The sequence below is a fragment of the Neodiprion lecontei genome, chromosome 1, assembly GCF_021901455.1.
Source record: "Neodiprion lecontei isolate iyNeoLeco1 chromosome 1, iyNeoLeco1.1, whole genome shotgun sequence".
In the NCBI taxonomy this organism is placed as follows: Eukaryota; Metazoa; Arthropoda; class Insecta; order Hymenoptera; family Diprionidae; genus Neodiprion; species Neodiprion lecontei.
The window spans coordinates 29,130,089-29,144,380 of NC_060260.1; the positions used below are offsets into that span (position 1 = coordinate 29,130,089).

Below are 14,292 nucleotides of genomic sequence, written 5' to 3' on the forward strand. Positions count from 1 at the left end.
AATTAAATAAAAACCTTCCCCTACGTCAATTACGCAAATTTTCTTACCCTTGGTGCAGCTGCTGGTGTTTCTGCCGGTGAACTGACGAAAGCTTGAGCAAGTCTGCGGACAGACGGCATCGGCAAATCATTTTCGTTAATATTGCTGGTGACGGAAGTATTCTCGTCAGAAGTATTTTCGAATATTTCTTTCTTTGCCAAAACCTCCGTGGATTTCGTTTTCACAATTATGCCATCGAGTTCATCGTCCGAAGATAAATCTATCGAGCCAGTCTTTCCACCTGTAAGAATCGTAGTCTCCGATTTCCACAAGCCATGGCTTGCCGAAGATGCCTTGATCATTTCTCGCCTCAATCGTTCTTCCTCCTTCAACCTTTCCTTCTTCGTACCAAAATGACTGATAATGATATCCTCTTTATTGTTGTACCTACGTTTCGCCGACAAATTCTGTGAATACTGTTCGATTTTCATTACATTCGGCATAGACTTGGCCGAAATCATTCCGCCGAATTCATCAAACGCGTCCGACAAGTTTTTCTCTTCATTCAAAATTTCGCTACTCTTCGATACATCAAAGTCACCCGAAGCTTCGTACTCTACCAGGTTTTGCGAACTCTTGGACCTCTCCCGTTGCCCATGATGTTCGGTTAAATTTGATTTCGTTTTCATCTTCACAATTCTCGGTTTTACGTGGACCTCGTTATTCAGTTTCTCGTCAATGTGACCGATAGATTGATTTCTGTACAAATCAGACTCATAGCCGTATGATTTCAAGTCCAGCTTGTTCACTACTCGTTTCTCGGACAGTTTCGTTGTAGAACTGCTGCTAGTTTTTATTGCATTTTCGAATCCATACGCCTTGAGGTCAATGCGATTAATTGATTTCTGATGATCACTGCCGAATGATCTTCTCACTTGCGAAACACCCAATTTCTCCAAGTCTTCCTTGTTGTTCAATTTCGCATTTAGTTCATTCTTACTGTTCCTTCTGACATTCTCCAAAAGCTCTTCGTTACTTTGTTCTTTCAAAGAGTTATCCACTTCAGAAATTGATCTTTTTATCGCTACGTCATTGGTCTCTACCTTGTTCGGAGCAATCCCCAAGTGAATTGTTGTTTCAACTCTCTGTCTGCCCTGTGATACCACGTTAGAATTATTCGAATCAATGTTATTCTGCTGCCAAGTCGTCGCTTTTGTTTTAACTTCCGTTACCGAATTTGAGGTCTGCTCTGGTTCCTGGTCCTCGATTTTATCCTAAAACAAATCAAATCCCGCTTTAAAACAAAGGCTATTATTACATTGCGTCATTTTACTGTTCACCAATACGTCGACAACATTAATAAGCGGGAGCATCAAGTGTCTCCAGATTGTAGCTAAACATTTTATTATATTATAGAATAGAACAGATAAATCAAGGCCAAAGCACTATAGTTATAATTCCATGATATCTAATAACTTTCAGCATTAGTCAATTTTGAATCACGGTACATCAGTTAGCACAAGACCCCCATTATATGTGTGTGCACAGGATAAGCAGAAATTCTGTGATTATTGATAGGTAATATTGAATAGGATTAGAAAGTAGTGCGAGTAAAGTATTCACGAGTCATTCGTGTAAATTAGGAGATTTGTTAGATCGTCACCGCCGGCTGTGTTAGTCAGAAAAAGTTTTACTGGGTTAGCGAAGACGGAAATAACGTATAGAAACTCATGGTGAACTTACTTACCATTTAGGTACATTGTACAAGGGGATCTCATGCATGTGCAGTGCTTACGTAGGGAAAAAATTAATGAAATTTAGAAACGAAAAACCGTAAAACGTATTTATTTTTTGATAAGTTCAAAACTGTGTAACTATACATATAGCGTATGCATATGTATTATATATACGTATGCGTGTATTGCATTGTATATACAAGTTGGTAGAGTTAGCATTCCAGTTGAATGCAATGTGTGACTGCAGTGTGTGTGTGTGCGTATGTGTGTGTGCGTATGTGTGTATAATAAGCTGTAAAAAGTGTTCAGATGAAAGGCAGCTCAGACTGTAACGACAAAAAAGTTTTCTGGCTTTCGTGCATTGCGGACGTGTAAAAATCAAACATGAAAAATGCTTGAGGCTATATTTAATTGCGTGTATTAAAACGCGTTGCGTCAATTTTCTAAGTTCCTGTTCCTACGGTCGATAAAACTGCTGTATCAAATTCCATTTATGGCTGCTGCGCTTAGTAATTTCCGCTTGATATCGTCCGAGACCCAATTAATCGCGTGTTCGCTATGAATCTAGTAAGTGCCTAATCAGACTTCGACTACCTCTTCCTATCTAAATATATTATAATGTATGCAGATGAGTGTTTCTATTCTCGCTAATTAGCACCTGAAATCTTGTGCTTTCGACACATCACCACATTGATATATCTTCGGAAATCTTTCTACGCACGCTGCTACTTCTAAGAATACTGTTTCTATCGTCCTTAAGACTTCGACTCCTCCGTAAACCGGCCAACGTTTCAAAGCTTTTTTCTACAACTTCCGGAGACTCGGGTGGTTCTAATCTAAGACTGGTATCATCGCGAATTGAACGAGGTTTGATCGGTCGGCTGGACAATCCTCGATAACGGGACGATTTCCTTGCTGCTGCAGTATCCAGAGAATAAATTGATTCGTTGTCGGTCGACAATCGCGACTTTGGCCGCATCAGAGCATCTCTCAAAAAGCTCGCCATCAAGTTTTCATCACCGATGTTCCGTTCGGCTGATGCTCTTTTCGAGCTAACGTGATGCGATGGTTTCTTCTTCTTGAGACGTTCGCGGTTCGAGTTCGCTTTTGCATTTCTGAACTTTGTGTAGCTCGGATCTCTTCGAGTCTCAAAATTGCTGTAGAGAATATCCTTTCCGTTCTCGGACGTGGTTTCCTGTCGCTTCTTCGCCTCTTTAGCGTCTCTGAACGAGAGAGCTGGCCTCAATTTAACTTTACGGTACTTTGTTATATTTTTAACATCAAAATTTGTTCTTTGCTTGATTCCGCCGAAAGTTTGACACTTCATACTGCCAAAGTTCGAAATGTTATCCGGGTATTCGGCCATATCCTCGTTTTCCGAATCCGTTTCGTCGAATTCGTCATCCAGGTCGTTCCAGTTGAAGCGTCTTCTCTTTATTCCACCAAATGTGTGAAACTTGAAGCTTCCGAAGTTCGAGTATCTCTTACCGTTGGACGTCACGATTTCGTTACCCCTTTTCGACTCGTCAACTGACAATCTTTTCGGCGGTTCTTCATTCTCGTCTTTACTAATCCCACTCTTATCAGTCTCCGTCACTTCGTTCGATTCGATGGAATACATTCCGGAATCTCGATCCACAAAATTCGAACATTGTGGATTATGATTTGCCAGTTGGAAATTGTTTTCTAGATCATACAACGGATTAACAGCAAAGTTTTCGACGGCGTCTCCAGTTTTGAAAAGTCTTTCAAAGTTCTCTGTATCAATATCTACCAATCTTCCTCTGCCGTCCAACACTCGAAGTTCGCGATTCATTCCCTCAGACATTAAATCGGAAATGCTCGCTAATTTCTCAGAGGACATCTCAGAGAAGTCCATTCGATCGTTTTGTTCCCTCGGTATCTCTTCACTCGAACTTGGTTTCGGATTTTTGATCTCCGATAAGGTTTTAATCAATTTTGATTCCGCATCTGTGGACACTGCGTTCCTTACCGTGACATTTGAGTCTTCGTTAGACGAGCACTCGGTATTGTGCGCATTACTGGGATCAACTATTCTGTGTTGCACCGTTTTAATCGGTGCATCTTTTCCTCGATCACTCGACGACGCGCTATTTCGTACTTCGTCTGTTACGGAATCGGACACGCAGGGGTCGCTTAGCTCGTCGACTCGACTAACTTTCGAATCCTCGCCAACTTGCAAGTGGAGCAGAGGGTTGGTTACAAAATGGGGACTCGAATTCTGCCCTCGAAAGCTCCGTCTATGAAGGCTGCCCCGCAGGGATGCCTCCTCGAATCTTTCAAGTCCATAACTCACCTGCTGTTCAATATCGCCTTCGAACGAGCCGGAATTCTGGGATAACGAGCTGTTCGGTCTTCCGGCATTCAACATAGCCGATCTTCTAGCGCGCTCCCCACTTGCTTTCTTTGCCTCGTTGATATAGTAGTCTCTCCCGTACCTGCACATTCCAAGAAATCAAATCACATTACCCGATCACTTCCTTTCCTCCACATTTACTTGGGGTAACTTTCTCATCTACTTCTGATAATTTCGCAAAAGGTTCTTTAATCTTTATTTCTACTCGATCAAGCATTTCATGGTTCGTGTGCTACCTTTTAACGTCCGGTTGACCAGCGCCCAGGACCACTTGAATAGAGGTTCCATCCACCTTTGGTATTTCGGTGTTTACTCTACAAATTCCACTTGCGTTATTCTCAATGGTACGAAGATACGGTGACATAAAATACACGAAATGACTAAAAAAATTTGTTCACACTCACCCAGATAAAGATTCGGATGAAACCTTCCGGGAGTATTGCCGTTGCCACAATCTTTTCTGAATATTTTCCTCACTGTAAGGATTGTTCTCTATCGGTGCGGCATTTTCCCACTTCTTATGCTCGCGCTCGGCTATCGTGCCTGTGAAAATTCGCCTCGTTAACAACATATTCCGTCTCATCTTTATGAGCAGCGACTCGACGTGTGCCGATTGGTAAATCGAGCGAGAATCTAAACTGGTTAAGTACCTGGTCGAGGCGGGGTGGCGAGAAACAGGTCAACTTCGACCCTTTTCCGTTCGGCCGGTTCGAGTTGATCAACCTCGAGGTTGGCTAACTCCGCAGCCTCGCGGCACTGCCTGCACAGCAAAATCTTGAATTAAAACAACGATACCATGCGAGGAAAAGAAGGGTGGAAGCGCGATTGAAATACATAACAGCATAAAATTACTGAACGAAAACGAAAACACGAAGACAACACGTTGAACCACATGACGTGTGGTCGGTATAACTGAACCACTGCCGCAGCCGCTTTGTTAAACACCTTTCATTCCGATTGAAACAAAAGAGATAACATCTCGATTCAAATTCATGACGGTGAATCATCCGTGTGCACAGTGTGTCGAATAGAAAACTGGCTTGACGTGAATCAAACTCATTAGAATCATACCTGAGTCTGGCAATCGGCGGGGGAGTCGAGGGTATCGGCGGTGGAATATCGTCATCGTCGTGAATATCCACTACCTTGATGTCATCTTTACCACCTTTTGCGGGTCTCTTTAAACTGTCCAGGTGTCTCTGGGTCGCTGTGTCGTAATGCTCGGTGTACTCGCTTTCCTGCTGAGCTCCATCCTCGTCTGATGATTACAAAAGCGTGCAGTGAGAAACGGTGAACGATTCTTGACTTCGAAAGGAAACGAAAAAAGATTTAATAAACTCACTTTGCAGGTCGTCTCTATGCTCCTTGGTTATCACAGTGCGATGATTCTCGTTGCCGCTTTCTATGAAAGCGAAACGCGCTTCGACCACTCCGTTTCCGACTTCCGTTACGTTGGGGTCTTGCTTCTTTTCGAGGTCCGGAACGTGGCTTCTCAATTTTTCTTCAAGCGAACCAAGTTTCGTGTCAATCCTCGTCTCGATGGATACGAGTTTTTCATCCAGCGAATGGAGGTCGGTACGAGTTTGAATTTCTGGGACGCCGATTTTCTGTTCGAGAGGAGATGATGTCGGAGTTCTTGGGCATCCTTTTGAGCACAAATCATCCCCCAGGTCAACATGCTGGTCTTGAGGCATCTTATCTACCTCGTTATCTCGTGGAATAACGGATGGACGTTTGGCTTGTTGATCCTTGGATTGGTCGGACCGGCAGACCGATTCAAGCACCTGAGGTCCTGTCACATCGGAATTAGTCTTTTCTGTAAAAGAAGTCGACGATCTGTTCACCACGATTGTTTGGGTCCCGTTTCGACTCGTAATTTCGACCGAAGCTCTCGACTTCAATATAGAAGCTGGTTCTGGACTTTTTATTACACTACCACCGGTCGTTTCATCCCACGTTACGATATTTCCCGACGATTTTTCCGCCTCTATAAACTCGCTCGACTGATCCTGACGCATAGTTTTCTGCTCGGATTGCGAGATATTTTTGTCCCTCAGATGGAACACGAGCATGTCTTCAATGCCAAGTTTGATATCCGACCTCCCCGACGATGGACTCTCGGTTTTCTGCTCGTTATGTCCGTTCGTCATTCCGTTGGCACCAGCTTCGTTGATTTGGAAGTGGGTTGCGGTGTTCGTCGTTAGATTTTCGTGACCAATCTTTCGGATATTATCTGCACTCCGCGTTTCAATTTCCAGTCTTTCCTTACCTTCCGCCAAACCAGAAGCTCTGGACTCTTCCGGACTACCTCGAGGTTTTGGAATCACGTTGTTGATAACTTCGAGTAGTTCGTCCTCAATTTCTTCGTCGGAATGAGCGGAACAGTCGGACAGATCTGAGGTGTCATCGGCCTCTCTGTCGCCAATCAAAGGTTTCAAATCTTCGCTAGGATTTGGGACCAGCATTGAGACTGGTTCGGATTGAGCCTGCATCTTCTTCTTTTGAAACAGCCAATTCTCCTCCCATGATTCTACAGGCGTGACTAGATCCACGTGCGTCGGCGTCGACGTCTCGTCGAGCAATTCCTCGGAAGACTCTTGAGAAACTGTGAATTAAAAGTAAACGTGGACATGTTCAAAGCCGCACATGGCGAGCATGGTGATCGTGTATTCTATTCCGCACAGTCCGAATCTAGAAGTTGGGTAGAAGCCTAGTAGAAAGCCATTCTGTAATTGCAACTCGAACTTTCACGTGCGTCGTAAAATTGCGAATTCAAAAAAAGGCACACTAAACGCAGCTCGGCACCTGACTCGAAAAAAGAACAAGTAAAAAATTTTTCAACAAACTTTCGTCGATTAACTTACGATCGATTATGTCCATTCCAAATTCGGGGAAAGGCACACGATGCGCGTTGTTGAAATTCAGACCGTTCGCCGCGGCCTCATCTCGTTCTTCCTCGTCCGAAGTGTAGGTCGTTGTCACTTCTTCGATGTGCTCTTCTATCTGCAACGGAATGTGTAACGTCGAAAAGAGAAGTCATTAAACTCTTATGAAATTATGAGTGCAATGACTCCTGAATAATTAGCTTAACCTTTCTCCGCGTCGCACAAACACTTTTGTAAGGTTGGCTCTTAGTTTCAGACGTTGTTTAATTATAGACTGTCTAATTATTGTGTAAATTTCATGATAATGAAACGTATTTATTTATGTATACGAACGATAAACAATATTGCGCTGTGATCTGCGTATGGTTGCGCGAAAAGTCTATATTCGTAGTGTGTCACGAAAATTTGCCCATGTAGATTTATTTTTTTTAGCAAGTTTTCTTTTTTTTTTATCTTACACAACCTTCATAAAGAAATGATAAATACGACCATCGTCATGGAAAACTTTTTGCTAAAACTTTTCTATGCAGCAAAATTTCTCGCAGTATTTCTCCCATTTCTCACTCGCAATTATCTTGCACACCAGACTTTAGCCAATCCTGAGACTAGGAGAAATTAAACATTGCAATACAGCAGGCCTGCAATCTGTTGACAGAGTCCGTTCCTAATTGCGCCGGGTATATCCAAAGTTCTTACGATTCAGGGATCCGGCCACATTATGCTCGGAATCAAAAATCGGTATAAATTAACATGTATTGTAAGTCTGAATTTTTTTTCCACCAACTTTGCCTTGTTCAATGTATTTGAGTATGACACATAATCAGTAACGACGACGCAGACTAAAGAGATTGTGTAAATCTTCTTACAGGGTGGCAATACTTGGTCCAATGAACAAGTTTATATTGTCTTTCATTTCTTTATTGTGTTTGTGCAGAGCTTTACGAAGCTTACCGTCAACGACAGTGGTTCCTGACGATTGATGGAATATTTCGAGGGTGGTGCGCTACAATCGCTGCCATACTCGTCCTGAGAGAGTGGTTCGAGGCTGCTGCTGCCTTCCTCGACGCCTTCGTCGAGTCCCACCTCGATTTCACCTGTTTAATGATTCGTTTGAATTATTCGCCCGGGAAGTGTCGTTAGTGTGTTAAACATGCCTCGAAAACAATGTGAATTCTTCGCTCGAAATTTTTTTTCTCTCGTCGATTGTAGGCGTACGCGAATTGCTGGTAGATCATTCGATAATCAGACGCGCTAAGATGAGCTACGAATCTTCAACTTCGCCGATCTTCGATCACATTTTATCGGAAACGCATATATGCACTTACTGGTGATGTATTTTTGATTCGGGGAGGTTCTTTTGGCGCCCACTGTGTTGCTGTTGTCGTCGACGCGTTCATTTTGATACTTCTCGATCACCTAAAATACATCCAAACTTTATTCGTCTGCAAATATAATCGTCAAGTTTAAAACCAAGCTTTGCATTATTACGTTACGGACAGAAATTTTTTCTTCTTCACTCGTTGATAGCTTACTTACTAGAAATTATACATAGATATTCAAAGCATTGTATAACTATAAAGCAGAGACTGCGATGTACGAATATGTTAACAAAGTTTGACGTCTTTTTAGGTAGTTACCGGTAATTTCTTGTGCGTCAATTAAACGTTTGGTAAAGAACGACGCAATTATCTATACATATAAACGGCGATGAACCGACGAACCTTTTTTTTTCACACAAGAATACGATAATTTTTATGCATATATCGAGGCTGAAGGAACTTCCTTGCTCGATTATTTTTATACAACCGTCTGAAGGATAGATCAACCGTTGAACCGGCACGTGCGTAAATTTAAATAACGGCCGTAGTTTCAGAATATTTCATATTTTGTTTATTATTATTATCTTTAAGGACAGTCGAGTTTTACTGCAAAAAAAAAATAAGAAAGATTTTCACGTTGCTGAATAGGTTTATAATAATTTCTGAAATACCACAAAAGTACACATTTCATGAAATTGCATCAATCTGCTGTAGCTTCAGTGAATTTCTTGGGTCATATATGCACGAGGGTCAATCTGATTAAGTAACTGTGTTTATAGTTCCACAAAAGTATTCCAACATATAAATTATAGGTACATAAATCGCGGTGTTCGGTAACAGGCTATAAAGGTAAAAAAAAAAGGTAGATAAAACCATGCAGATCCGCGGCCCCAATGACATTAGCGATAAATTGTTGCACCGTCATCGTCTCGCATAATTTTACACATCTTGTTGTTAGTTGTTTACCTTGTTGAGTATAGCAGTCGCGAGGAGATCCTCATAAGTCTGGTCAGCGACATCTCCGGGCTCGGTGGATCGTCCGGCATCCGGATTTCCGAGTCCTGGCAACTTCCTCGCTTCCTCCACAGCGCGTTCGACCAAATCTCGAAGCGCGGCGTGCGCCATTGTCGGAGTATCGGCTGCCGGCTTATCTAGGAATAGTAATTAGATATGAGAATCGATACGTGAGAAAATACTGTAAAGTTTAAGTTGCCGAAAGCCCTGTTTCGAAAATCGACGAGGGGATCGAAAGTTTCGCCCGCGTGTCATCGCTTCGGATGTAAATTCGAATGTCCGAGCTTCGGTTCGTGCACTCGGTGATTCTCGTTTTCGTAATTCTCCCGACACCGGCTCATAGCGACCTTGAGATTTTCTCCTCGAGGTGAAAATCCGTGTGGATTACTAACCCCATTAACGAATGACGACAGGTCAACAGGTGCTCAGCACCAGACGCTGTTATGCGAGTATTTTTGAATTGGAGAAATGTGTGTATTTTTCTTTTGCTATAACCAGGTCTGGGAATCAGTTTTTTTCCATAGTTAGAATTAGTATAAGAGGTTATCAACAGCGTGTAATTTTTTTGTCCAATATAACTAACATCTGAGGGAAATGAAAAAAAAATCCAATCCACTTATTGCAATTTTTTCGCGAAATTTTCTTAATATCGACCGTGAGTACAGTTTTTCACGGATATAATCGTGTGAGTAGTTGGATTATCTTCGAGAATGATAATTCCCAATTTCTACATTCTGTACAACGTTTTTACAAAATTGCAGATTTAAGCCAACCTTGTACGGTAGTTTGCAAAAAAAAAAAAAATGTTTTATTACTCAGATTAAAATAAGACTAGTCCAATTACTGTCAAACCGAATAAGTACACGATTATTTAAGACAATTTCGGCAAGAAACTGGAATGAGTATACTTTATAACGCGTTATTTAAAGAGTCACATAGTGTGGGAGACCTCTCAGACTTGAGCTAGAAATCCCATGAAAAGTAATAAAAAGCATTGAAATTCGGCAAAAACTGGTGCTTAGACCATGTTCCAGCAGAAAACAATTCCCATAATCCGAAGGAATCTAGTCTTGATGCACAATTGAATAATCTCTCCGAGGATCGTGTTATGGCGTTGACTTTCTAGCCCTGATCCCTCCAGACCGGAGGTGAAGGTCGACGTCTGCGTCACCGCGTCCCTACCTTCGTGGCCTTAATAAGGTCGTTCGGTAAGATTGCGGTCAGAGTAAGTACGAGCACGAAACAGGAAATCGATTATTACCATCTTGTCTATGACTCGGCGCAGGTTTTCCTCGACACTGTTTCCGCCTCCCAGATTCCAACTATCTTGGAAACCTCGGGATTCCGAGGCCGTTTCTCGCGTCATTCAGCCTCCCAGTTTCACGTCATTGACATTTTGTCGGGAATTTACTCCGAGCCTCCGACTCTGGTAAGATTCGAAGATTCCGATCCGCATGATCTACGTGAATTCAGGATCCGTCGTCCCTGTCCCGATTAATTTATAACGTCGCGTAAAATCAGCGAAAACTTAGTTCAGGTCGGTCTGATATAAGATCTGACGATAACTCGGAATCCCCTTTTTTTTGTCAATCTTTCTTGACAGTCGGTGAACTCGTAGGGTATACGCATGTGATTAAAGATTTTTCGAGAGTGAGGCCAGTCAGGCTGCTGTACTATAATCCGTTAAGACTCGACTTAATGATTCGCAAAATCCGATTTAGCTGGTATACGAAATTTGAATTGACAGAAATAAAAGAGTATGATTACGAAACGAAATACTTTAGAAAAATAAAAAGATTACATCCAGTAATTAATGGTATGGATTCGAGATTTTGCAGACTTCATGTACATGATCTTACGATTCACAAGGTGTAATTAGTGCAGGTAGTTGCGAGAGGTGATGACTAGATAATAATCTTACCATCTTTCTTCTTGAGGAACAAGTAGATGAAGTAGGCAATGACTATGCCACCGATCAGCGTCAACATTTGTTCTAGGAATTCCGGTATCATTTATTAACAATTTTTTCATGTTACGCCTTCGCGCACCTGTTTGAAAAAAGAAAACTTTTCTTTCGAAGAGCTCGTTCCCACTGCGACGATGAAAATGTGAATCCCTTAGGATCTACAAGATATCCATCGATTCGAAAAACGCGGTGAAAAATCTATTCGGGTGATGAATAAAAATGTAGAAAAATAACGTCACGTACGCGAGGCCGGAAATTACTGTCGATACATTTTTTTTATTACACAACGCTGCGAGACTTACGAGATTAATATGAGACGGAAAGTCATTGTTGCCCTATTCTTAACGGCGTACTTATCTCTTTCATAAACGCGCAAAAGATAACGAATGACAAAGCGATGACGCAATCTACGCCCCGTTGTACGTGTATCGACTCCTTATCTGTTTCTCAATTTCCAGTAACAGTTCATGTTTTCGTAACCAATCGAGCCACTCTTTTTTTTCGGCCTGATAATGAACACCTTTTCGCTTCGATGCGTAATTTTAATATCGCACCGTATTCCAAAACTCTAAAAACCTTCTAGTTCGCTTCGTTGAAACGAGTTACAGTGAATTTCAGTTACGTAAAGAGATCGATATATTTCAATGATAAGCTATTGATGAGACACAGATAAAAATTAAACGGCGCTTTAACTCGATTAAAGTAACGCAAAAAAAAAAAAAAAATCAAACACGCGTTTTACCAGTTTTGAAATCTAGTGCAGGACAAATACGGAATGAGCAAAAATTCTCATCAAAGGCTGAAAACCGACTTTCGTTTCCCGATACATAATATACCTATAGTAACAAATTCTTACAAGCCATTATATATGTATGTATAAGATATGCATATTAAACCCTCAGGCAAGGATGTGTAATTATAGTTTCGTCGTTGAGAAACGTTGTAAAATCGTTTCTAGTTGAAAAATGAAACTTGGCGATCGGCACTTCACCGATATATATTTCTCTGTTTGCATTATCTACTTCCCGCGATTTCTTTAATGCGTAAAAGGATATGGGCAAACATTCGATTTCGCGTATATTTAATCGCCTCGCTAATTAAACAATCAATTTGCTTCTCCGCACGTATTCATTGTCGGTACTAAAGCATCCGAGATATTCTTCTATTATATCCGGTACATGACACGTGTGATCCGCGACGATCGCGAATTGTCAACGCACATTTGCCACTGAGTAAAAAGCTTTCGTGGGTGATAAGTTGATTGTGAGATACGAAAAGCCTCCCTGTGTACACGTATTCCTGACGTACCGACGGTGAACGTATTTGTGCCAGCGTTTTGTGTGCTCAATGATAACCTGGTAAATTCCGTCTCGTTTCATAAGATTTGTTTTCGAAAGATACTCGAGAGTTCGGTCTCCAAGTCTCGTCGTTTAGTACCTACTCTTCGTTTTACATGTACCGTCTCGATTGATTGCGTCCTTGGAACGTTTGAAAAATGAAAATATATGGTAAGCGATAAGAAGATTCAAAAAAAATAAAAATAAAATAAAAATGAACGAACAGAATACGAATCGTTGAATATAAATAACGAAGTCATTCCTGCAATGTTATTCCGTTTATTCACGCGATAGTAGAAATATGGAAAAAAAACTTATAAATCCTAGATGACGTGGGTTTTATTGTCTTGTTTTTTTTTTCTTTTTTGTTTTCTTCCTTTTCCAACAACCACACGAAGAGCGACTCACGCTCACGGACACTTTTTGATCTTTGATCCGATAGATTATATTCTAACGATGTTTTTTCCGTATCGTATACCTTCAGGCGTTTCGAAAGCATTTATGAAGTATAATAGTGAGCTCGCGGATGTCGGAAAATGTTTTCGAACGGTCTGACGAGTGAAAACTTATACGGTAAGAACCCAAACTGCAGCAATCCTTACAGCGTTAATATACTATAATATCAGCTCTCTTTGCACAGAATATTTGCAAAAAATTGACACGAGTCAGGACATTTCAAATTTCATCGAAAACCGATATTCTTCCAAAACACCATTCAAACAATCGCTAACTAACTCCAACGTCAGCAGTGCGATTACCTAAACCTTTAAACACAAAGACCACCCTAGCAGTCACATTGCACGCACTTATACATTAAAGGCGGGGGTGGAAAATCAATCGATCACTTAATCTCAATCACTCCGTTGTACAGCTTCGTCCTTAGTCTTTTTTCCCCTGTCACAAACGCGGTTCACCGTTCACGTGCGAATGGTCAGAATTTGACAGAGTCGAGCAGAGAAAAAGGGATGAAAGAAAAAAAATCGCGCGCGCAATCGTCGGAAACCGATGCAAGTGCGATCAAAACGCGGGAGATGAAAGCGCGATGCTGACTGATGAAACAGAGGCCGCGCTGTCGGTTGTCGAGTCTGAGATGTGGGAAAACGCGATATGAGAAAGGTGAAATTTTTCGGCGTACGTCGAAATTATACGTAGATTTTTGTAATGCCTCTCACACTGTCACTCATGGAGTATCTGAGACGAGCCAGCGGCCGACGTCGCGACGCCCGGCTTACTAATTGTGGCCTCTTGATACACGACGATGCTTCTACTTTACTGGCGAACGTACGGCTTCTTTCGGTGGGGATCATTTCGCACAGACCGACGTACGTTTTTCATCAAGCTCGTTCGTCGTTGCGCGATTATGGTATATCAGGATCCAAGTTACGACTGCACGTGCTCAGGATCAGGAAACTGAGATGAAAGTTAGCCGTGGATTAGGGCCGCTCAGATTTCGTGAAATGTAATTGCTAATCTGAATCGATTTTATTGAAACAGAATTCTTTCTTTCATTGAAATTCAATACCGTGGCTTCTTTTCACATCGAAGAAGAGCTTCTTCGACTATCGCAAGACAATCATCAAATTTACAATGGCTTAGAAGTATTTTTAGGGTTCCGTACCTCGAAAGGTAAAAACGAAACCGTTATCATTTCGTTGCCCGCTTGGCAAAACCCTTTTTCT

At 41.7% G+C, this 14,292-nt stretch overlaps 1 protein-coding gene across 13 annotated transcripts in view; it reads right to left on the reverse strand.

Moving 5' to 3' along the window:
• The window catches only part of LOC107220127, a 44,150-nt gene that overhangs the window by 1,357 nt on the left and 28,501 nt on the right, over nt 1–14,292 (reverse strand). For 6 of the 13 annotated variants that reach the window (XM_015658581.2, XM_046734258.1, XM_046734246.1 and 3 more), the window contains 10 exons: nt 9,263–9,447; nt 8,303–8,393; nt 7,929–8,071; nt 6,957–7,095; nt 5,435–6,697; nt 5,164–5,350; nt 4,743–4,852; nt 4,497–4,635; nt 4,329–4,406; nt 1,809–4,174 (listed from right to left, as the gene is read on the reverse strand). In XM_015658581.2, the coding sequence (XP_015514067.2) occupies nt 2,398–4,174; nt 4,329–4,406; nt 4,497–4,635; nt 4,743–4,852; nt 5,164–5,350; nt 5,435–6,697; nt 6,957–7,095; nt 7,929–8,071; nt 8,303–8,393; nt 9,263–9,447 (4,112 nt within the window). In that variant the 3' untranslated portion in view covers nt 1,809–2,397. Of the gene's footprint in view, nt 1–47; nt 1,254–1,808; nt 4,175–4,328; nt 4,407–4,496; nt 4,636–4,742; nt 4,853–5,163; nt 5,351–5,434; nt 6,698–6,956; nt 7,096–7,928; nt 8,072–8,302; nt 8,394–9,262; nt 9,448–11,231; nt 13,191–13,748; nt 13,847–14,292 lie in introns of those variants that run through there. The other 7 variants (XM_046734280.1, XM_046734285.1, XM_046734278.1 and 4 more) reach the window with 7 other exon arrangements.